This window comes from Centroberyx gerrardi, unplaced genomic scaffold (assembly GCF_048128805.1).
Source record: "Centroberyx gerrardi isolate f3 unplaced genomic scaffold, fCenGer3.hap1.cur.20231027 Scaffold_61, whole genome shotgun sequence".
Classification (NCBI taxonomy): domain Eukaryota; kingdom Metazoa; phylum Chordata; class Actinopteri; order Beryciformes; family Berycidae; genus Centroberyx; species Centroberyx gerrardi.
In genome coordinates, this window is record NW_027605195.1 from 170,906 (window position 1) to 195,995 (window position 25,090).

The 25,090-nt window shown below is 47.2% G+C and overlaps 2 protein-coding genes across 2 annotated transcripts; both read left to right on the top strand.

Moving 5' to 3' along the window:
- Window positions 1–8,476: 8,476 nt before the first annotated feature.
- LOC144538177 (trace amine-associated receptor 13c-like) lies at window positions 8,477–10,231 on the top strand. Its single transcript, XM_078282299.1, has 2 exons — window positions 8,477–8,649; window positions 9,430–10,231. The coding sequence occupies exons 1-2, from the start codon at window positions 8,477–8,479 to the stop codon at window positions 10,229–10,231; spliced, it is 975 nt and encodes a 324-aa protein (XP_078138425.1).
- Window positions 10,232–18,475: 8,244 nt separating this feature from the next.
- LOC144538175 (trace amine-associated receptor 13c-like) lies at window positions 18,476–20,012 on the top strand. The gene is made up of 2 exons (XM_078282296.1): window positions 18,476–18,648; window positions 19,211–20,012. Exons 1-2 carry the CDS (start codon window positions 18,476–18,478, stop codon window positions 20,010–20,012), a joined length of 975 nt encoding a protein of 324 aa, XP_078138422.1.
- Window positions 20,013–25,090: the final 5,078 nt, after the last annotated feature.

Below are 25,090 nucleotides of genomic sequence, written 5' to 3' on the forward strand. Positions count from 1 at the left end.
TGTATGTTGTGTTTTTTATGAGCCCATGCCAAAGATAATTTTCTGTACAAAAAGGTTGCTGAATAAATTGAATGATAACCTGAATTGGGCTAGGATAAAAGTTAAACCGAATAAGTCAACGAGCATATCCATTGTTAAGGGGAAGCTAGCAGGCAAACGGTTTTACATAGATGAGGAAGCAATACCAACAGTTCTAGAGAAGCCTGTCAAAAGCCTAGGAAGGTGGTATGATACAAATCTGATAGGGAGCAGGTTCAGGAGATGCGACAGCAGCTAGTTGGAGGTATTCAGGACATAGAGAGATCAAGGTTACCAGGCAAGCTGAAGTTGTAGTGTTTGCAGTTTGGCCTATTGCCTCGGCTAATGTGGCCCCTGACAGTATATGAGATACCACTGTCAAGGGTAGAGAAGTTGGAGAGACTGGTCAGCTCATATGTCAGGAAATGGCTTGGAGTTCCACGCTGTCTTAGTAGTGTAGGTTTGTATGGGAAAGGAATTCTGGAACTACCTATATCCAGCCTAGCAGAGCAGTTTAAATGTGCAAAGGTAACATTGGAGTTGACACTAACAGAGTCTAAGGATCCAATAGTCAGGAGAGCAGCGCCTCCCGTGTTAGCAGGGCAGAAATGGAACCCAAGAGAGGCAGTGCAACAGGCACGGTCAGCTCTAAGACATAGGGATATTGTAGGGCAGGTGCAGCAAGGGTGAGGGGGCTTAGGCCTGGGAATAGGGCAACCGTTATGGAGTAAGGCAACCTTATCAGAGAGGAGAAAGATGGTTGTAGATCAAATACATCAACAGGAGCAGTCAGCAAGGTGTACCAAGGCAGTGTCTCAGGTAAAGCAGGACCAGTGGATGAAGTGGGAGAGTGTAGAGAAGAAGAAACTCAGCTGTAGAGAGCTATGGGGGATGGAGGCAAACAGCATAAAATTCATCATAGATGATCTGTTACCCACTCCCCAGAATCTTAGCCAATGGGTAGGTGAGGATCCTGCCTGCCCACTGCGTTAAGTCATAGCTACACTTAGGCATACTATCAGATTGTAAAACAAGTTTGTCTCAGGGAAGATACACCTGGAGTCATAATCTAGTGCTTAGGTGCCTAGCAGCAGCAATTGAGGGTAAGCGATTAGAAATAAATGTATTGCCTGATGGGAAAGAGGGTACTAAGATTAAGCTTGTCAGAGAGGGAGAAAAGACCAGGATGCAAGCCATTTTATGCAGGCAGGTTGTAGGGCAGCTAGGGGCGGGGCTAGGGGCAAGGCGAGATTGGAAAATGGCAGTGGATTTAGAGAAACAGCTTGTGATCCCCAGAGAGATAGTCAGCTCAAATTTAAGACCACACTTGGTGTTATGGTCAGAGTCAGAACGGATTGTGTATTTTGTGGAGCTCACAGTGCCATGGGAAGATGCAGTAGATGAAGCTTATGAAAGGAAGATGCTCAAGTGTTCTGATCTGGCAGCTGAGGGGCAGCAGCGAGGTTGGAATGTACGATTGAAGCCTGTTGAGGTGGGTTGCAGAGGATCTGTAGGCAGATCAACATTAGCACTTCTTGGTGAATTAGGCATCTGTGGGCAGAGTTTAAAACAGGCAGTTAAGACTATGTCAGAAGCAGCCATGCTAGTGAATGGTTGTGGATGAGAAGGTAACTAACTAGCTAACTCGGGCACAAAGTAGTTACCGATAGATAGCTTATCTGAGATAGCCTTGTGCAGGGATGCTGGAAGTAGGGGTGCTGAGGGGGCTGCAGCACCCCCTACTGGCAGGGGGCTGTAACTGCAAGGCTAAAAAGTTTACTAAACAGCGGTTCCAGTGTTCACCACAATATTCAACCTCTCCCTAGCCCAGCCAGTGGTCCCCACATGCCTCAAGAGGTCCACCATTGTCCTTGTACCCAATGCTTCACCAACCTGCCTTAACAATTACCGGTAGCACTCACCTCAGTGGTCATGAAATGCAATCAAGTTTGCTGACTACACAGTGATGGTGGGCCTGATCACTAGTAATGATGAGAAGGCCTACCTGGAAGAGGTGGCAGACCAGTCACTGTGGTGTCAGCCCAACTACCTCTTCCTGAACGTTAGCAAAACCAAAGAGCTGATTGTGGACTTTGGGAGGAAACAGCAGAGGAGCTATACACCGCTGACTATTAATGGGACACTTGTGGAGAGGGTGAGCAGCTTTAGGTATCTGGGGTTTCACATCACAGAGGATTTGAAATGGACAATGCACACAGACACCCTGGTGAGGAAGGCGAGGCAGCGTCTGTACCACCGCAGACAACTGAGGAAATTCAGAGTCTCTCTGAGGATCCTAAAGACCTTCTACTCTGGTGCTGTAGAAAGCATCCTGACAGGTAACAATACTGCCTGCTATGGTAACAGCTCCTCTCAGGACCGTAGAGCTCTGCACAGGGTGGTGCGATTGGCTGAGCGTACTGTTGGAACTACGCTTCCCTCTCTACAGGACTTATTTGGAGTTAACTAGCTGAGGTTCAGGAGCAGGGCCATGCCTCCACTCCACCTCTTCCGGCCTTAAAGGAATAGTTCACCCAAAAATGAAAATTCAGTCATTATCTACTCACCCCCATGCCCGTAGAAAATCTGGTAATGTTTGTTAGTCCATACAACAGTCCCGGAGCTTCCCAGCTGAAGTATGTTTGGTCTCCAAAACAACTGATGTTGCTGGGGTCCTGTCTTCACAGCTCAAAATAACGGAAAATAACCATAAAATGAGATTTTAAATAGGTAAAAATACTGTTTTAAACCAATAACTTTGTATTTAATCATCAAATTCAATAAGTGAGCACCCATATTAATGTTTGATGTCATAATAATAATGAAAAATGCCATAATATGTGCCATTTTAACAATAAATGCTGCATGTATTACACTGTGCAGAATACATACAGAACAGAGACTAAAGTGGACATTAATATGGGTGCTCACTTATTGAACTGGACAATTAAATACAAAGTAATTGGTTTAAAACAGTATTTCTACCTATTTAAAATCTTGTGCTTTTATTTTGAACGCTTAACGGCCAAACCGGAAGTCTTGTTGCTGGTAATTGGAGCTACTCTTACTAGTTTCCAAGGCCAGGGTGCGCGCAAACGTGACATATTTTCACAGCTAGAGTGGCGATTTCAGCTAAATAATGGTGTAAATGTTGGTCTTTTCAAGTCACTTTGGGATCGTTTGGCTTCAGGAGACTTGGATTATGCTGGAGGAGCATAATGGAGCATGGCGCCATTTTATGGTTATTTTCCGTTATTTTTTGAACTGTGAAGACAGGACCCCAGCAACTGGAAAGCTCCGGGACTGTTGTATGGACTAACAAACTTTACCTGATTTTCTACTGGCATGGGGGTGAGTAGATAATGACTGAATTTTCATTTTTGGGTGAACTATTCCTTTAACCTATGTATGCCTACATGCCCTCCCCCGCTGTTTGTCCTCATTCTTCCGTGCCCCTCCCACCCTCCCTCTCTTCTCTCTCCCTCTTAGGGGAAAAACTCCTAATAATAGTTCATCCAAAAACCACACAGTGAAGTGCACTGTTTGGCTACCAAGGTTGAGTCAGGCACCGATATCACTAACACTCAGAAAAGGAGTTAACAGTAAATGTCACTACTTGTTCTACCAGTAGCTTACACAGTTAAATGAAGAGTGGCCATTTGCTGAACATGTACAAATAACATCGAAATGTGTCCATTCTCAGTCGGGGCCCCACCCGACCGAGAAAAATAAAAAAAATTGTCCTTCTCACCGCTCCAACAAAGCACAGTCTTTAGCATGGAAGTCCAACGTAACGGTACGGTCGCTGTAACGAGGAAGGTCAGAGCAGAGGATGCAGCCGGCGGACGGCGGCTGATGACTCCCTCCACGGAGAATGCCCACCCACACGACGCTCCGGGCCCTGGAACTGGCAGGACACACAAACAACAACGGAATCAACAACGGCCCTGATCTACTCGGGGCCCTCACACATAAGCTACTGAGGTAGGCTATTTCAACTTTCCTCAATTCAGGAAATAGCGAACGCTGTACTTTTACCAGTCAGCACGCAGAGTTCCGCTCCCCATCTCCGTCGTTCTGACAGTAGCCCTGTGATGCCTGGATTCCTGCTCCTCAGTCAGCCTCCATGCCACCTCAGAGCGGCAGTTTTAAACGTGCAGCCAGCCAATGACAGCAGCATACTGGGAATCACGCTCCACTCATCCTGACGATTCAATCAGGAGGAATAAACATTAAGCCCCAACCCCCCCACGACTCAAGTCCATTCAAGAGGTATGTCCCTCACAAATCACAGGTAAGTCCATATTTAAAGTCTCTGCAGTTTTACATTCCAACATGTTCAGTACCAACCCGGTCCAAAATTGTTTACAACATTCCAGTGTACAGTTAAATAGCCCCACTGGTGACATTTCCCCCCCTGTTCGTTAACAGTGGTGGTCCCGACCACCCCTTCAATCTCGACACCTTTGCGGTAGCACACCAAAGTTGCTACGATGCTACCGCCTCACAGGGTCCTGTCACTCCTCGGGCAAGGGCCTGCCCTCCGGCTGGGGCTCTGGTTCTGCCTGGACTGGTTCAACTACCCGTTCTGGCTCAGCCACTGGGTCAGGAATGACGGGCTCTACACCGGACAGGGGGACCAACTGTGCTACGGGGGCACAAGGCAACAAAAATTTAGGGTTTTTAGGCTGAGGCAGGCAATAATGGAATGGCTTGTGTCTTTCTGTCATACCGTGCCCAATCCCAGCCTTGCCTTTGCTTGGTGTGGGCCCGCACTCGGCCATAGGCTTCCACCAATGTCTGATGATGTGTGACTCATCCATCCAACGTTCTTCTCTCCTGTGGGGGGACAACATCTAAGCACAGATAAACAGGCAGTCCCCCCACTGCACCTGAGCCTCTGCACCTACAGTGCTCAATAATGAAAGCAATGTTCTGTTGAAGCGTTCGCAAGCCCCATTGCCTTGTGGATGATACGGGGTAGTCTGGCTCTTCATACAGCCATAGAGTGCGCATAGCTGATGCATTACCTCAGACTCGAAAGCCCCTCCACGGTCGGTCAGGAAACGCTTTGGGCAACCAAAGGGCTGAATGAGGGAGGACCACAGGGCCTTAACAGTGGTCAGTTTGGTCCTTGGTGGGCACTGCCACCGCATACCTAGAAAACAGGTCGGTCATAACCAGGATATATGGTAGAGTGTCAGGTGGCCATCCTAATGACAAATAGTCCAGGGCCACAACCTCCTATGGGTAACTGGAAGTAAAAGGTTGAAGGGGAGCTCTCACCTCTGGGCCGGCCTTACCTACTACGCACTCTGGGCATTCTGCTGTCCAGGACTTGATGTCCTTACCCATCCCCAGCCAGTGGAACCAACGACATAAGATGCTCAGGACCTTTTCATTGCGGGCATGTCCGGATGCTCGGTGGTAATCCCTCCATATCCCCTGAGCACGGTGAGCTGGGACAACCAGCTGGAAGGCCTGTTGACCGGTGTCAGGTTCCCGGATGCAGCGTCCCAGGATTCCTCCACAGAGTTCCAGCCGATCCCACTCTCGCAACCACTTGCGCACCTGTGGAGACACAGACTGAGCGTACCTGAGCTATAGATAACCCCTCGCTCTTCAGTTGGCTCCCATGGCTTAGTTCTGGGTCTTCCTGCTGGTGACTCTGCCAGGATTCTGGACTAGGCTCTTGGCCAGCTTGCAAAGCCTCCCCTCCCAATCATTCCTGCTCTGGAGGTGCTGCATGGATTGCTGTGACATTTGCCTCCCCCAGGAGCCGGGACAAGACTGTGAAATTTGGCAGCTGAGTTACCCACCTCTGCTCCACTGCCTCCAGCTTCGCTGCCCCCAGGTGTACCAGTGGGTTGTTTTCCGTGAACACAGTGAAGTCCGCGCCCAACAGGTAGTGCTTAAACTTCTCAGTGACTGTCCAGAATAGAGCCAGTAACTCCAATTTGAAGGAGCTATAGATTTGATCATTCCTTTCATTGGGGTTGAGGCTTCGGCTGGCATACGCAATCACCCGATCCTTCCCCCCTTGCACCTGCAACAGCACTGCACCCCGTCCATCCAAGCTGGCATCTGTATACAACAGGAATGGCAGACTAAAATCAGCATAAGCTAGCACCGGCTCCTCAGATGCATGCTGGTACCACTGGATTGCTGTCGCTTTAACCCCTGCTATGCCCTGAAGAAGGCTGTTCAGGGGAGCTGCAACATGGGAAAAGGTGGGGATGAAGCGTTGACAACATCCCGCAAAGCCCAGGAAGGAGCGAATTTGGGTGACAGTTGTGGGGACAGGCCAGTCATGCACTGCTGCAGTCTTGTTGGGGTCCATCGCCACCCCCTTCTTGCTGACCACGTGCCCCAGGTACTTCACCTCCTTCCAAAGCAGGTGGCATTTCTGGGGCTGGAGTTTCAAGCCATGCTGATGTAATCTCTCGAACACTTGCTCCAGGTGTTGGAGATGGCCGTTGAAACAGGGAGAATACACAATGACATCATCCAAGTATATCCAAGTATAACAGTCCCCGATAACATTAATTCCCAATATGCCACATTCAGGGTTCAAGGCAGGAATCTTCAACCACCACCACTCCCTTTCCCATTACCTTCACCCCGTTGATCTCAAAGTCCAAGAGCGCATAACCAATATGGAATATGGAGTCCATTCGCTGCCTTCAGGGTGAGCCAGGGGATGTCTCCTTGGACTAACCCTTCTCCAAACTGCTGCTGAAACAGAGAATAACAGAACAGAGTGACTTGTGAACTGGTGTCTAATACACAAGGAATCTTTTTACCTCTTATAATGACTTCCACCTCCGGGTTGTCCTGATTAATGAGGGCTTGGTTGGGGATGTAGTCTGGGTCCCCTCCTCGACCGAGGAGACTAAGAATCCGAGGGTCCGGGGCGTCGTCTGGTCAGAATCGGCAGGTATGGCCTGCCTGCACACACTCCAAACAGATGGGCCGACCCTGGGGGTCCCACTGGAACTGACTCCCAGGTGCTCCAGGGGGTAGTCTACGGGGCCTCGGTTGAAACGTGGGCCCAGCTGACTGGCTATTTGAGTCCGCATTTCTTCTGCGAGGGATTTCCCTAGTATTGACATCTGCTCTTTAAAGGAATAGTTCACCCAAAAATTATAATTCAGTCATTATCTACTCACTCCCATGCCAGTATACGGTGACCAGATGTCCCGGTTTGTCCGGGATTGTCCCGGTTTCAAGATGGGTGTCCCGAGTCCCAACAAATATCTGTAAAACACTAAAATGTCCCGGTTTTCAACATTCACTACCAAATTGTCCCGGTTTTCACCACAATTAAAATAATAATAATAGTATTATACTTGTTTTCAGCCCTTACATAGACGTTTATCATGTTCTGTCCCGCTCATTATTACCTAACCCAATCAAAAAACATAAACAATGCACCACGCGTCTGAATTCAACACTGATTTGTCTGTATGTGTGTTAATCAATCAATGTGTCATTGTCAAGGCTGTTGCTAGCCTATGACGCTGGTGGCTCTGTCTGACAGAATCTGTCAGTACGCTAACGGTTAGCTGTCATGCCAAAGAGAAAGTTGCTCTTTTCTAAAGACCTCCAGAAGGCTTACTCTTTTCTTCGTGAAGTAGCCGGCAACGAAAATGCTGCGTTCTGCATACACTGCAAGAGTACATTTTCGGTCGCGCACGGTGGAAATGCCGACATAAAAGATCATATTAAGATGGCCAAACATAAGCGGTGGCTTAGCGGTGTTTTGTGTTTACTAGTGTTATTATACAGTTTTCAAATAAACTATGTTTTTTTGGATTTTTGGAGACAAAACATCATTTTTCGTTTGCTGAGGCGCTGTCCATGGTGTTGAAAGGTGCAGTCACTAGGTGTGCTAAGCGCTGAAATAATTGTCCCCCATCCTGATGAAAACGCCTATGGTGCGTGCATAAGCGCATACATGTGCGCGTGCATGAACGTGCGGTAGGCCTACACTTAAGGGTCCCGGTTTGGGGGTTTGAAAATGTGGTCACCCTATGCCAGTAGAAAATCGTTTGTTAGTCCATACAACAGTCCTGGAGATCCCTGGAAGAAGTATATTGCAGCATTCTCCAAAACAACTGAAGTTGCCGGAGACCTGTCTTCAGACAGGTCACAAATAATGGAAAATAACCATAAAATGCTGAGGACACAAGGGAGGAAGAGGTGAGGAAGAAGAGAGAGAAGAAGAGAGAGAATGATGAAGATGGAGATGAAGAGGATGATGCAAAAAGCGAGGCAAGGGAACGAGGGAACGAGGGACATCGGTGTCTGCTGTAGAGAGAAAAAGAGATGAAGAGAGGCAGAGAGAGAGAGCAAGAGGGGGAGGGAAGAGAGAAATAAATAAGTTGTATGATACAGAGCTTTGGTCAGACAGCTGCCAGACGTCAGCAGCTTCTCCTCTCCTCCTCTCTCTCTGCTGATGGAGACCCTGGAAGGAGGTGAACTCTGCTTTCCACAGCTCCTCAACTCCTCCTGCAGGAAGCCGGTGCGTCTTCGCTTCGAGGCCACGCTCCTCTACATCCTGATGTCCTCTGTCTCTCTGCTCACTGTGGCTCTCAACCTGCTGGTCATCATCTCCATCTCCCACTACAGGTGGCCAAAGATTTCTTCACATGCAATTCTTCATCAAACTGTCAGACTTGCTGAAAGAAATGGCTCCTGGACTAAAACAGCGGTTCCCAAACTGGGACCACCAGAGGTCCTTGAGAGGGTCGCAAGAAGCAGAGATAGATTAATTTCACTTTTATGACATTCCCCTGAAGTTAGAACAACAAGGGAATATACAGTATAAGTTAAAAACATTAGGGGAATAAGACACAAAGTATGTTTGGTTAATACTACAGTTGTTGTATTGTTAATTCATTGGTGGTATGAGTGGTGCAGTATTTGATATGTGCTGCTCATGTTTATGTATTATGAAAATTGTTATTACCAATGAAGAAGAATTATTTCATAACAATGTTCATAACAGACATGAAAAGAATATAAGTTAAAACAAGTGTAATTGTATATGCATCTCCTCCAAGTTGTATGTTCTCTGAATTTTGTGTGTTGAATAAAAAATCAGTTGGGGGACTGTTTTGTAGTTTATAGTGATCCTGGTTTGATCACAGTTTGACTGCACCCACTTTTGTTATCTCCCCACCTACCAAATATTTTCTCAGACGGGATTCCTTAGGACAAAATCCTCTAAAATGGGGGTCTGTGGTCTATTGAGCTTGTTTTTTGGGGGTTACTGTCACATCTTGGAACCAAGTTGCTAAATAATGCTTTTGTATTCTTGTAAATGCTTGATATCTGTTACATCTGGTGATAAAACCTACTACTGATACTACAAATATGAGTGAATGTTCTGCTCCTGTTTCTCCCCAGGCAGCTCCACACCCCGACCAACCTCCTCCTCCTCTCCCTCGCCGTCTCCGACTTCCTCATGGGCCTCCTGATGCCGGCTGAAATCATACTCACGGGCGGCTGCTGGTTCCTGGGCGACCTCATGTGTGTTTTGTACTATGCCGCCGTCTTCACCATCACCTCCGCCTCGGTGGGAAACATGCTGCTCATATCGGTCGACCGCTACGTGGCGATCTGCGACCCGCTGCGTTACTCGGCCAGACTCACCCGCGCCAGAGTCCAAATGTACGTTTGCCTGTGCTGGCTCTGCTCTGTTTTTTACAACTGTCTCCTCCTGAAGGACCAGCTGAGGTGGCCGGACAGGTACAGCTCCTGCCACGGAGAGTGCGTGGTCGTCCTTGACCACATCGCAGGAGCCGTCGACCTGGCCGTGACATTTATTGGCCCCGTTACTGTCATTGTAATTCTGTATGTGAGAGTGTTTGTGGTGGTGGTCTCTCAGGCTCGGGCCATGCGGGTCGCGCTCCGGGGTTCAGAGACTGTAACCGCTAAGAAATCGGAGAGGAAAGCGGCCAGGACTCTCGGCATTGTCGTAGTTGTGTTTCTAATATGTGTCTTTCCATCTTACTCTCACTCCCTCACAGGCCAGGACACGGTGACCAGCGCTTCGGCTGCGGCCTTTGTCATCTGGCTTTTGCATTGTAACTCCTGTCTAAATCCTGTGATCTACACCTTTTTCTACCCCTGGTTTAGAAAAACTATTAAACTGATTGTTACACTTCAGATACTGCAGCCTGACTCCTGTAAGGCCAACATACTGTAGAGAGAGGAGAAGTTAACGAATGGACAAAGTAAAAAGAAACCACGCTGCTGTTCTTTCGTTGTATACTCTGTATGTGATTTGTAGAAATCAAAACTGTGTGTTTTCAGTTTCCTATTCAGCTGTTGGTCAGAAAGGCTATTTTTGCTCTCAAATAGATCTCTGGATATGCATTTTCTTCTGTGTTGTTTCCATTCTCCCACAGTCACCAAGCACCGTCAAATGTTTTTTTAGGCAAGCACCTGGTTTTCATGTAAGCTGTGAATTGTGTGATTCAGATCAAGTGCAATGTCCATTACACAACATTACGAAACAAACTGCTTTTTGTCCCAGTTTCAAATAAACACGGATAAACTTTCAATCTCATCTTCTGAACATTTTGGCTCTGGCTAACCAAACTTGACTACAGTGTGGAAGAAAGGATAACTCCAGTCTTGTTTCGTTGCTTTCTTTGCTATATAATATTTTATTCTGTATGGTTTCCCCTCCTTCTCCCACTCAATGTCATAAGCACCATGAAGGACTACAAGCACCATTATTCATTTATTTATTTGTATGTTGTGTTTTTTATGAGCCCATGCCAAAGATAATTTTCTGTACAAAAAGGTTGCTGAATAAATTGAATGATAACCTGAATTGGGCTAGGATGAAAGTTAAACCGAGTAAGTCAAGGAGCATATCCATTGTTAAGGGGAAGCTAGCAGGCAAACGGTTTTACATAGATGAGGAAGCAATACCAACAGTTCTAGAGAAGCCTGTCAAAAGCCTAGGAAGGTGGTATGATACAAATCTGATAGGGAGCAGGTTCAGGAGATGCGACAGCAGCTAGTTGGAGGTATTCAGGACATAGAGAGATCAAGGTTACCAGGCAAGCTAAAGTTGTAGTGTTTGCAGTTTGGCCTATTGCCTCGGCTAATGTGGCCCCTGACAGTATATGAGATACCACTGTCAAGGGTAGAGAAGTTGGAGAGACTGGTCAGCTCATATGTCAGGAAATGGCTTGGAGTTCCACGCTGTTTTAGTAGTGTAGGTTTGTATGGGAAAGGAATTCTGGAACTACCTATATCCAGCCTAGCAGAGGAGTTTAAATGTGCAAAGGTAACATTGGAGTTGACACTAACAGAGTCTAAGGATCCAATAGTCAGGAGAGCAGCACCTCCCGTGTTAGCAGGGCAGAAATGGAACCCAAGAGAGGCAGTGCAACAGGCACGGTCAGCTCTAAGACATAGGGATATTGTAGGGCAGGTGCAACAAGGGTGAGGGGGCTTAGGCCTGGGAATAAGGCAACCGTTATGGAGTAAGGCAACTTCATCAGAGAGGAGAAAGATGGTTGTAGATCAAATACATCAACAGGAGGAGTCAGCAAGGTGTACCAAGGCAGTGTCTCAGGCAAAGCAGGACCAGTGGATGAAGTGGGCGAGTGTAGAGAAGAAGAAACTCAGCTGTAGAGAGCTATGGGGGATGGAGGCAAACAGCATAAAATTCATCATAGATGATGTGTTACCCACTCCCCAGAATCTTAGCCAATGGGTAGGTGAGGATCCTGCCTGCCCACTGCGTTAAGTCATAGCTACACTTAGGCATACTATCAGATTGTAAAACAAGTTTGTCTCAGGGAAGATACACCTGGAGTCATAATCTAGTGCTTAGGTGCCTAGCAGCAGCAATTGAGGGTAAGCGATTAGAAATAAATGTATTGCCTGATGGGAAAGAGGGTACTAAGATTAAGTTTGTCAGAGAGGGAGAAAAGACCAGGATGCAAGCCATTTTATGCAGGCAGGTTGTAGGGCAGCTAGGGGCGGGGCTAGGGGCAAGGGGAGATTGGAAAATGGCAGTGGATTTAGAGAAACAGCTTGTGATCCCCAGAGAGATAGTCAGCTCAAATTTATGACCACACTTGGTGTTATGGTCAGAGTCAGAACGGATTGTGTATTTTGTGGAGCTCACAGTGCCATGGGAAGATGCAGTAGATGAAGCTTATGAAAGGAAGATGCTGGAAGTATTCTGATCTGGCAGCTGAGGGGCAGCAGCGAGGTTGGAATGTACGATTGAAGCCTGTTGAGGTGGGTTGCAGAGGATCTGTAGGCAGATCAACATTAGCACTTCTTGGTGAATTAGGCATCTGTCGGCAGAGTTTAAAACAGGCAGTTAAGACTATGTCAGAAGCAGCCATGGGTGCTAGTGAATGGTTGTGGATGAGAAGGTAACTAACTAGCTAACTCGGGCACAAAGTAGTTACCGGTAGATAGCTTATCTGAGATAGCCTTGTGCAGGGATGCTGGAAGTAGGGGTGCTGAGGGGGCTGCAGCACCCCCTACTGGCAGGGGGCTGTAACTGCAAGGCTAAAAAGTTTACTAAGCAGCGGTTCCAGTGTTCACCACAATATTCAACCTCTCCCTAGCCCAGCCAGTGGTCCCCACATGCCTCAAGAGGTCCACCATTGTCCTTCTACCCAATGCTTCACCAACCTGCCTTAACGATTACCGGTAGCACTCACCTCAGTGGTCATGAAATGCAATCAAGTTTGCTGACTACACAGTGATGGTGGGCCTGATCACTAGTAATGATGAGAAGGCCTACCTGGAAGAGGTGGCAGACCAGTCACTGTGGTGTCAGCCCAACTACCTCTTCCTGAACGTTAGCAAAACCAAAGAGCTGATTGTGGACTTTGGGAGGAAACAGCAGAGGAGCTATACACCGCTGACTATTAATGGGACACTTGTGGAGAGGGTGAGCAGCTTTAGGTATCTGGGGTTTCACATCACAGAGGATTTGAAATGGACAATGCACACAGACACCCTGGTGAGGAAGGCGAGGCAGTGTCTGTACCACCGCAGACAACTGAGGAAATTCAGAGTCTCTCTGAGGATCCTAAAGACCTTCTACTCTGGTGCTGTAGAAAGCATCCTGACAGGTAACAATACTGCCTGCTATGGTAACAGCTCCTCTCAGGACCGTAGAGCTCTGCACAGGGTGGTGCGATCGGCTGAGCGTACTGTTGGAACTACGCTTCCCTCTCTACAGGACTTATTTGGAGTTAACTAGCTGAGGTTCAGGAGCAGGGCCATGCCTCCACTCCACCTCTTCCGGCCTTAAAGGAATAGTTCACCCAAAAATGAAAATTCAGTCATTATCTACTCACCCCCATGCCCGTAGAAAATCTGGTAATGTTTGTTAGTCCATACAACAGTCCCGGAGCTTCCCAGCTGAAGTATGTTTGGTCTCCAAAACAACTGATGTTGCTGGGGTCCTGTCTTCACAGCTCAAAATAACGGAAAATAACCATAAAATGAGATTTTAAATAGGTAAAAATACTGTTTTAAACCAATAACTTTGTATTTAATCATCAAATTCAATAAGTGAGCACCCATATTAATGTTTGATGTCATAATAATAATGAAAAATGCCATAATATGTGCCATTTTAACAATAAATGCTGCATGTATTACACTGTGCAGAATACATACAGAACAGAGACTAAAGTGGACATTAATATGGGTGCTCACTTATTGAACTGGACAATTAAATACAAAGTAATTGGTTTAAAACAGTATTTCTACCTATTTAAAATCTTGTGCTTTTATTTTGAACGCTTAACGGCCAAACCGGAAGTCTTGTTGCTGGTAATTGGAGCTACTCTTACTAGTTTCCAAGGCCAGGGTCCGCTGTTTGTCCTCATTCTTCCGTGCCCCTCCCACCCTCCCTCTCTTCTCTCTCCCTCTTAGGGGAAAAACTCCTAATAATAGTTCATCCAAAAACCACACAGTGAAGTGCACTGTTTGGCTACCAAGGTTGAGTCAGGCACCGATATCACTAACACTCAGAAAAGGAGTTAACAGTAAATGTCACTACTTGTTCTACCAGTAGCTTACACAGTTAAATGAAGAGTGGCCATTTGCTGAACATGTACAAATAACATCGAAATGTGTCCATTCTCAGTCGGGGCCCCACCCGACCGAGAAAAATAAAAAAAATTGTCCTTCTCACCGCTCCAACAAAGCACAGTCTTTAGCGTGGAAGTCCAACGTAACGGTACGGTCGCTGTAACGAGGAAGGTCAGAGCAGAGGACGCAGCCGGCGGACGGCGGCTGATGACTCCCTCCACGGAGAATGCCCACCCACACGACGCTCCGGGCCCTGGAACTGGCAGGACACACAAACAACAACGGAATCAACAACGGCCCTGATCTACTCGGGGCCCTCACACATAAGCTACTGAGGTAGGCTATTTCAACTTTCCTCAATTCAGGAAATAGCGAACGCTGTACTTTTACCAGTCAGCACGCAGAGTTCCGCTCCCCGTCTCCGTCGTTCTGACAGTAGCCCTGTGATGCCTGGATTCCTGCTCCTCAGTCAGCCTCCATGCCACCACCAGAGCGGCAGTTTTAAACGTACAGCCAGCCAATGACAGCAGCATACTGGGAATCACGCTCCACTCATCCTGACGATTCAATCAGGAGGAATAAACATTAAGCCGCAACCCCCCCACGACTCAAGTCCATTCAAGAGGTATGTCCCTCACAAATCACAGGTAAGTCCATATTTAAAGTCTCTGCAGTTTTACATTCCCACATGTTCAGTACCAACCCGGTCCAAAATTGTTTACAACATTCCAGTGTACAGTTAAATAGCCCCACTGGTGACATTTCCCCCCCGCGCTCATTAACAGTGGTCGTCCCGACCACCCCTTCAATCTCGACACCTTTGCGGTAGCACACCAAAGTTGCTACGATGCTACCGCCTCACAGGGTCCTGTCACTCCTCGGGCAAGGGCCTGCCCTCCGGCTGGGGCTCTGGTTCCATTCCAGTGTCAACATCTAAGCACAGATAAACAGGCAGTCCCACCACTGCACCTGAGCCTCTGCACCTACAGTGCTCAATAATGAAAGCAATGTTCTGTTGAAGCGTTCGCAGGCCCCATTGCCTTGTGGATGATACGGGGTAGTCTGGCTCTTCATACAGCCATAGAGTGCGCATAGCTGATGCATTACCTCAGACTCGAAAGCCCCTCCATGGTCGGTCAGGAAACGCTTTGGGCAACCAAAGGGCTGAATGAGGGAGGACCACAAGGCCTTAACAGTGGTCAGTTTGGTCCTTGGTGGGCACTGCCACCGCATACCTAGAAAACAGGTCGGTCATAACCAGGATATATGGTAGAGTGTCAGGTGGCCATCCTAATGACAAATAGTCCAGGGCCACAACCTCCTATGGGTAACTGGAAGTAATAGGTTGAAGGGGAGCTCTCACCTCTGGGCCGGCCTTACCTACTACGCACTCTGGGCATTCTGCTGTCCAGGACTTGATGTCCTTACCCATCCCCAGCCAGTGGAACCAACAACGTAAGATGCTCAGGACCTTTTCATTGCGGGCATGTCCGGATGCTCGGTGGTAATCCCTCCATATCCCCTGAGCACGGTGAGCTGGGACAACCAGCTGGAAGGCCTGTTGACCGGTGTCAGGTTCCCGGATGCAGCGTCCCAGGATTCCTCCACAGAGTTCCAGCCGATCCCACTCTCGCAACCACTTGCGCACCTGTGGAGACACAGACTGAGCGTACCTGAGCTATAGATAACCCCTCGCTCTTCAGTTGGCTCCCATGGCTTAGTTCTGGGTCTTCCTGCTGGTGACTCTGCCAGGATTCTGGACTAGGCTCTTGGCCAGCTTGCAAAGCCTCCCCTCCCAATCATTCCTGCTCTGGAGGTGCTGCATGGATTGCTGTGACATTTGCCTCCCCCAGGAGCCGGGACAAGACTGTGAAATTTGGCAGCTGAGTTACCCACCTCTGCTCCACTGCCTCCAGCTTCGCTGCCCCCAGGTGTACCAGTGGGTTGTTTTCCGTGAACACAGTGAAGTCTGCGCCCAACAGGTAGTGCTTAAACTTCTTAGTGACTGTCCAGAATAGAGCAGCCAGTAACTCCAATTTGAAGGAGCTATAGATTTGATCATTCCTTTCATTGGGGTTGAGGCTTCGGCTGGCATACGCAATCACCCGATCCCTCCCCCCTTGCACCTGCAACAGCACTGCACCCTGTCCATCCAAGCTGGCATCTGTATACAACAGGAATGGCAGACTAAAATCAGCATAAGCTAGCACCGGCTCCTCAGATGCATGCTGGCACCACTGGATTGCTGTCGCTTTAACCCCTGCTATGCCCTGAAGAAGGCTGTTCAGGGGAGCTGCAACATGGGAAAAGGTGGGGATGAAGCGTTGACAACATCCCGCAAAGCCCAGGAAGGAGCGAATTTGGGTGACAGTTGTGGGGACAGGCCAGTCATGCACTGCTGCAGTCTTGTTGGGGTCCATCGCCACCCCCTTCTTGCTGACCACGTGCCCCAGGTACTTCACCTCCTTCCAAAGCAGGTGGCATTTCTGGGGCTGGAGTTTCAAGCCATGCTGATGTAATCTCTTGAACACTTGCTCCAGGTGTTGGAGATGGCTGTTGAAACAGGGAGAATACACAATGACATCATCCAAGTATATCCAAGTATAACAGTCCCCGATAACATTAATTCCCAATATGCCACATTCAGGGTTCAAGGCAGGAATCTTCAACCACCACCACTCCCTTTCCCATTACCTTCACCCCGTTGATCTCAAAGTCCAAGAGCGCATAACCAATATGGAATATGGAGTCCATTCGCTGCCTTCAGGGTGAGCCAGGGGATGTCTCCTTGGACTAACCCTTCTCCAAACTGCTGCTGAAACAGAGAATAACAGAACAGAGTGACTTGTGAACTGGTGTCTAATACACAAGGAATCTTTTTACCTCTTATAATGACTTCCACCTCCGGGTTGTCCCGATTAATGAGGGCTTGGTTGGGGATGTAGTCTGGGTCCCCTCCTCGACCGAGGAGACTAAGAATCCGAGGGTCCGGGGCGTCGTCTGGTCAGAATCGGCAGGTATGGCCTGCCTGCCCACACTCCAAACAGATGGGCCGACCCTGGGGGTCCCACTGGAACTGACTCCCAGGTGCTCCAGGGGGTAGTCTACGGGGCCTCGGTTGAAACGTGGGCCCAGCTGACTGGCTATTTGAGTCCGCATTTCTTCTGCGAGGGATTTCCCTAGTATTGACATCTGCTCTTTAAAGGAATAGTTCACCCAAAAATTATAATTCAGTCATTATCTACTCACTCCCATGCCAGTATACGGTGACCAGATGTCCCGGTTTGTCCGGGATTGTCCCGGTTTAAAGATGGGTGTCCCGAGTCCCGACAAATATCTGTAAAACACTAAAATGTCCCGGTTTTCAACATTCACTACCAAATTGTCCCGGTTTTCACCACAATTAAAATAATAATAATAGTATTATACTTGTTTTCAGCCCTTACATAGACGTTTATCATGTTCTGTCCCGCTCATTATTACCTAACCCAATCAAAAAACATAAACAATGCACCACGCGTCTGAATTCAACACTGATTTGTCTGTATGTGTGTTAATCAATCAATGTGTCATTGTCAAGGCTGTTGCTAGCCTATGACGCTGGTGGCTCTGTCTGACAGAATCTGTCAGTACGCTAACGGTTAGCTGTCATGCCAAATAGAAAGTTGCTCTTTTCTAAAGACCTCCAGAAGGCTTACTCTTTTCTTCGTGAAGTAGCCGGCAACGAAAATGCTGCGTTCTGCATACACTGCAAGAGTACATTTTCGGTCGCGCACGGTGGAAATGCCGTCATAAAAGATCATATTAAGATGGCCAAACATAAGCGGTGGCTTAGCGGTGTTTTGTGTTTACTAGTGTTATTATACAGTTTTCAAATAAACTATGTTTTTTTGGATTTTTGGAGACAAAACATCATTTGGTTTGAAAATGTGGTCACCCTATGCCAGTAGAAAATCGTTTGTTAGTCCATACAACAGTCCTGGAGATCCCTGGAAGAAGTATATTGCAGCATTCTCCAAAACAACTGAAGTTGCCGGAGACCTGTCTTCAGACAGGTCACAAATAATGGAAAATAACCATAAAATGCTGAGGACACAAGGGAGGGAGAGGTGAGGAAGAAGAGAGAGAAGAAGAGAGAGAATGATGAAGATGGAGATGAAGAGGATGATGCAAAAAGCGAGGCAAGGGAACGAGGGAACGAGGGACATCGGTGTCTGCTGTAGAGAGAAAAAGAGATGGAGAGGCAGAGAGAGAGAGCAAGAGGGGGAGGGAAGAGAGAAATAAATAAGTTGTATGATACAGAGCTTTGGTCAGACAGCTGCCAGACATCAGCAGCTTCTCCTCTCCTCCTCTCTCTCTGCTGATGGAGACCCTGGAAGGAGGTGAACTCTGCTTTCCACAGCTCCTCAACTCCTCCTGCAGGAAGCCGGTGCGTATTCGCTTCGAGGCCACGCTCCTCTACATCCTGCTGTCCTCAGTCTCTCTGCTCACTGTGGCTCTCAACCTGCTGGTCATCATCTCCATCTCCCACTACAGGTGGTCAAAGATTTCTTCACATGCAATTCTTCATCAAACTGTCAGACTTGCTGAAAGAAATGGCTCCTGGACTAAAACAGAGGTTCCCAAACTGGGGTTCGGGGACCACCAGGGGTCCTTGAGAGGGTCGTAGGAAGCAGGAATAGATTAATTTCACTTTTATGACTGAAGTTAGAACAACAAGGGAATATATAAGTTAAAAACATAATGGTGACTGTTTTGATCATAATTCATAATGATCCTGGTTTGATCACAGTTTGACTGCACCCACTTTTGTTATCGCCCCACCTAACAACAACCATTTTCTCAGAGGGGATTCTTTAGGACAAAATCCTCTAAAATGGGGTCTGCGGTCTATTGAGCATCTATTTTAGAGATCCTTCAATTTAAAAAGTTTGGGAACCCCTGGATGAAAACATAAGATACTGTCACATCTTGGAACCAAGTTGCTAAATAATGCTTTTGTATTCTTGTAAATGCTTGATATCTGCTACTTATGGTGATAAAACCTACTACTGATACTACAAATATGAATGAATGTTCTGCTCCTGTTTCTCCCCAGGCAGCTCCACACCCCGACCAACCTCCTCCTCCTCTCCCTCGCCGTCTCCGACTTCCTCATGGGCCTCCTGATGCCGGGCGAAATCATGCTCACGGGCGGCTGCTGGTTTCTGGGCGACCTCATGTGCGCTCTGTTCTACGCCGCCATCTTCGTTGTCAACTCTGCCTCGGTGGGAAACATGCTGCTCATATCGGTCGACCGCTACGTTGCGATCTGTGACCCGCTGCGTTACTCGATCAGACTCACCCGCGCCAGAGTCCAAATCTGCATTTGCCTGTGCTGGCTCTGCTCTGTTTTCTACAACTGTCTCCTCCTGAAGGACCAGCTGAGGTGGCCGGACAAGTACAGCTCCTGCCACGGAGAGTGCGTGGTCATTGTTGAACACATTGCAGGAGCCGTCGATTTGGCCGTGACATTTATCGGCCCCGTTACTGTCATCATAGTTCTGTATGTGAGAGTGTTTGTTGTGGCGGTCTCTCAGGCTCGGGCCATGCGGGTCGCGCTCCGGGGTTCAGAGACTGTAACCGCTAAGAAATCAGAGAGGAAAGCGGCCAGGACTCTCGGCATTGTCGTAGCTGTGTTTCTAATATGTATCTTTCCATATTACACTCCCTCCCTCACAGGCCAGGACACGGTGACCAGCGCTTCGGCTGCGGCCTTTGTCATCTGGCTATTGTATTGTAACTCCTGTCTAAATCCTGTGATCTACACCTTTTTCTACCCCTGGTTTAGAAAAACTATTAAACTGATTGTTACACTTCAGATACTGCAGCCTGACTCCTGTGAGGCCAACATACTGTAGAGAGAGGAGAAGTCAACTAATTCAAAACAGCAAAAGTCTGGACAAAAGTAAAAAGAAACCACGCTGCCGCCTTTCATTGTATACTCTGTATGTGATTTGAAGAATCAAACCTGTGTTTTTTCAGTTTCAGCCCTGCCTTACAATTTACCTCCTATTCAGCTGTTGGTCAGAGAGGCTAATTTCTCTCTCTATTTGATTTTTGTATATACATTTTCTTCTGTGTTGCTTCTATTCTCCCACAGTCACCAAGCACTGTCAAATGTTTTTTTAGGCAAGCATCCGGTTTTTATGCACACTGTGAATTCAACACCATATGTGTGTTTCAGATCAAGTGCAATGGCTTTACATTACAAACAAACTGCAAACAGTCAACCCCCAACCCCACCCCAGAAGGGAAATATTTGAGGGGTTTTGTTCCAAAATGAGATTCACACCATTTCTCATAACAATGTGAAGCACATTATGTGTTATTGTCGAAGTTACGACTCATCTGAAGACATTTGCTTATAAAATAGTTCATTTTTTGGGGCGATAGAGTGGTTTTCAAATACTGCCTGATGAATTTCAGGTAGCAAATGTTTTATTTCCAAAATGGATGTAGGTCTACAGCGTTTAGGACTGAAACCCTTCATTTGAGACCAGTAGCCTGGTTTCCTCTGCAGGGCCAAACACTGATTTCCTCCCAAAACAAACCTCCTGTGTGATTTTTGTCCCAGTTTCAGATGAACACAGATAAACTTTCAATCTCATCTTCTGAACATTTTGGCTCTGGCTAACCAAACTTGACTACAGTGTGGAAGAAAGGATAACTTTTAAAGGATAAAAACAACAAGTCTTGTTTCACTGCTTTCTTTGCTATATAATGTTTTATTCTGTATGGTTTCCCCTCCTTCTCCCACTCACTGTCATAAGCACCATGAAGGACTACAAGCACCATTATTCATTTATTTATTTGTATGTTGTGTTTTTTATGAGCCCATGCCAAAGATAATTTTCTGTACAAAAAGGTTGCTGAATAAATTGAATGATAACCTGAATTGGGCTAGGATGAAAGTTAAACCGAATAAGTCAACGAGCATATCCATTGTTAAGGGGAAGCTAGCAGGCAAACGGTTTTACATAGATGAGGAAGCAATACCAACAGTTCTAGAGAAGCCTGTCAAAAGCCTAGGAAGGTGGTATGATACAAATCTGATAGGGAGCAGGTTCAGGAGATGCGACAGCAGCTAGTTGGAGGTATTCAGGACATAGAGAGATCAAGGTTACCAGGCAAGCTGAAATTGTAGTGTTTGCAGTTTGGCCTATTGCCTCGGCTAATGTGGCCCCTGACAGTATATGAGATACCACTGTCAAGGGTAGAGAAGTTGGAGAGACTGGTCAGCTCATATGTCAGGAAATGGCTTGGAGTTCCACGCTGTCTTAGTAGTGTAGGTTTGTATGGGAAAGGAATTCTGGAACTACCTATATCCAGCCTAGCAGAGGAGTTTAAATGTGCAAAGGTAACATTGGAGTTGACACTAACAGAGTCTAAGGATCTAATAGTCAGGAGAGCAGCACCTCCCGTGTTAGCAGGGCAGAAATGGAACCCAAGAGAGGCAGTGCAACAGGCGCGTTCAGCTCTAAGACATAGGGATATTGTAGGGCAGGTGCAGCAAGGGTGAGGGGGCTTAGGCCTGGGAATAGGGCAACCGTTATGGAGTAAGGCAACTTCATCAGAGAGGAGAAAGATGGTTGTAGATCAAATACATCAACAGGAGGAGTCAGCAAGGTGTACCAAGGCAGTGTCTCAGGCAAAGCAGGACCAGTGGATGAAGTGGGAGAGTGTAGAGAAGAAGAAACTCAGCTGTAGAGAGCTATGGGGGATGGAGGCAAACAGCATAAAATTCATCATAGATGATGTGTTACCCACTCCCCAGAATCTTAGCCAATGGGTAGGTGAGGATCCTGCCTGCCCACTGCGTTAAGTCATAGCTACACTTAGGCATACTATCAGATTGTAAAACAAGTTTGTCTCAGGGAAGATACACCTGGAGTCATAATCTAGTGCTTAGGTGCCTAGCAGCAGCAATTGAGGGTAAGCGATTAGAAATAAATGTATTGCCTGATGGGAAAGAGGGTACTAAGATTAAGTTTGTCAGAGAGGGAGAAAAGACCAGGATGCAAGCCATTTTATGCAGGCAGGTTGTAGGGCAGCTAGGGGCGGGGCTAGGGGCAAGGGGAGATTGGCAAATGGCAGTGGATTTAGAGAAACAGCTTGTGATCCCCAGAGAGATAGTCAGCTCAAATTTAAGACCACACTTGGTGTTATGGTCAGAGTCAGAACGGATTGTGTATTTTGTGGAGCTCACAGTGCCATGGGAAGATGCAGTAGATGAAGCTTATGAAAGGAAGATGCTCAAGTATTCTGATCTGGCAGCTGAGGGGCAGCTGCGAGGTTGGAATGTACGATTGAAGCCTGTTGAGGTGGGTTGCAGAGGATCTGTAGGCAGATCAACATTAGCACTTCTTGGTGAATTAGGCATCTGTGGGCAGAGTTTAAAACAGGCAGTTAAGACTATGTCAGAAGCAGCCATGCTAGTGAATGGTTGTGGATGAGAAGGTAACTAACTAGCTAACTCGGGCACAAAGTAGTTACCGGTAGATAGCTTATCTGAGATAGCCTTGTGCAGGGATGCTGGAAGTAGGGGTGCTGAGGGGGCTGCAGCACCCCCTACTGGCAGGGGGCTGTAACGGCAAGGCTAAAAAGTTTACTAAGCAGCGGTTCCAGTGTTCACCACAATATTCAACCTCTCCCTAGCCCAGCCAGTGGTCCCCACATGCCTCAAGAGGTCCACCATTGTCCTTGTACCCAATGCTTCACCAACCTGCCTTAACGATTACCGGTAGCACTCACCTCAGTGGTCATGAAATGCAATCAAGTTTGCTGACTACACAGTGATGGTGGGCCTGATCACTAGTAATGATGAGAAGGCCTACCTGGAAGAGGTGGCAGACCAGTCACTGTGGTGTCAGCCCAACTACCTCTTCCTGAACGTTAGCAAAACCAAAGAGCTGATTGTGGACTTTGGGAGGAAACAGCAGAGGAGCTATATACCACTGACTATTAATGGGACACTTGTGGAGAGGGTGAGCAGCTTTAGGTATCTGGGGTTTCACATCACAGAGGATTTGAAATGGACAATGCATACAGACACCCTGGTGAGGAAGGCGAGGCAGCGTCTGTACCACCGCAGACAACTGAGGAAATTCAGAGTCTCTCTGAGGATCCTAAAGACCTTCTACTCTGGTGCTGTAGAAAGCATCCTGACAGGTAACAATACTGCCTGCTATGGTAACAGCTCCTCTCAGGACCGTAGAGCTCTGCACAGGGTGGTGCGATCGGCTGAGCGTACTGTTGGAACTACGCTTCCCTCTCTACAGGACTTATTTGGAGTTAACTAGCTGAGGTTCAGGAGCAGGGCCATGCCTCCACTCCACCTCTTCCGGCCTTAAAGGAATAGTTCACCCAAAAATGAAAATTCAGTCATTATCTACTCACCCCCATGCCCGTAGAAAATCTGGTAATGTTTGTTAGTCCATACAACAGTCCCGGAGCTTCCCAGCTGAAGTATGTTTGGTCTCCAAAACAACTGATGTTGCTGGGGTCCTGTCTTCACAGCTCAAAATAACGGAAAATAACCATAAAATGAGATTTTAAATAGGTAAAAATACTGTTTTAAACCAATAACTTTGTATTTAATCATCAAATTCAATAAGTGAGCACCCATATTAATGTTTGATGTCATAATAATAATGAAAAATGCCATAATATGTGCCATTTTAACAATAAATGCTGCATGTATTACACTGTGCAGAATACATACAGAACAGAGACTAAAGTGGACATTAATATGGGTGCTCACTTATTGAACTGGACAATTAAATACAAAGTAATTGGTTTAAAACAGTATTTCTACCTATTTAAAATCTTGTGCTTTTATTTTGAACGCTTAACGGCCAAACCGGAAGTCTTGTTGCTGGTAATTGGAGCTACTCTTACTAGTTTCCAAGGCCAGGGTGGCGCAAACGTGACATATTTTCACAGCTAGAGTGGCGATTTCAGCTAAATAATGGTGTAAATGTTGGTCTTTTCAAGTCACTTTGGGATCGTTTGGCTTCAGGAGACTTGGATTATGCTGGAGGAGCATAATGGAGCATGGCGCCATTTTATGGTTATTTTCCGTTATTTTTTGAACTGTGAAGACAGGACCCCAGCAACTGGAAAGCTCCGGGACTGTTGTATGGACTAACAAACTTTACCTGATTTTCTACTGGCATGGGGGTGAGTAGATAATGACTGAATTTTCATTTTTGGGTGAACTATTCCTTTAACCTATGTATGCCTACATGCCCTGCACCCCTGTTTGTCCTCGTTCATCCGTGCCCCTCCCACCCTCCCTCTCTTCTCTCTCCCTCTTAGGGGAAAAACTCCTAATAATAGTTCATCCAAAAACCACACAGTGAAGTGCACTGTTTGGCTACCAAGGTTGAGTCAGGCACCGATATCACTAACACTCAGAAAAGGAGTTAACAGTAAATGTCACTACTTGTTCTACCAGTAGCTTACACAGTTAAATGAAGAGTGGCCATTTGCTGAACATGTACAAATAACATCGAAATGTGTCCATTCTCAGTCGGGGCCCCACCCGACCGAGAAAAATAAAAAAAAATGTCCTTCTCACCGCTCCAACAAAGCACAGTCTTTAGCGTGGAAGTCCAACGTAACGGTACGGTCGCTGTAACGAGGAAGGTCAGAGCAGAGGACGCAGCCGGCGGACGGCGGCTGATGACTCCCTCCACGGAGAATGCCCACCCACACGACGCTCCGGGCCCTGGAACTGGCAGGACACAGAAACAACAACGGAATCAACAACGGCCCTGATCTACTCGGGGCCCTCACACATATGCTACTGAGGTAGGCTATTTCAACTTTCCTCAATTCAGGAAATAGCGAACGCTGTACTTTTACCAGTCAGCACGCAGAGTTCCGCTCCCCGTCTCCATCGTTCTGACAGTAGCCCTGTGATGCCTGGATTCCT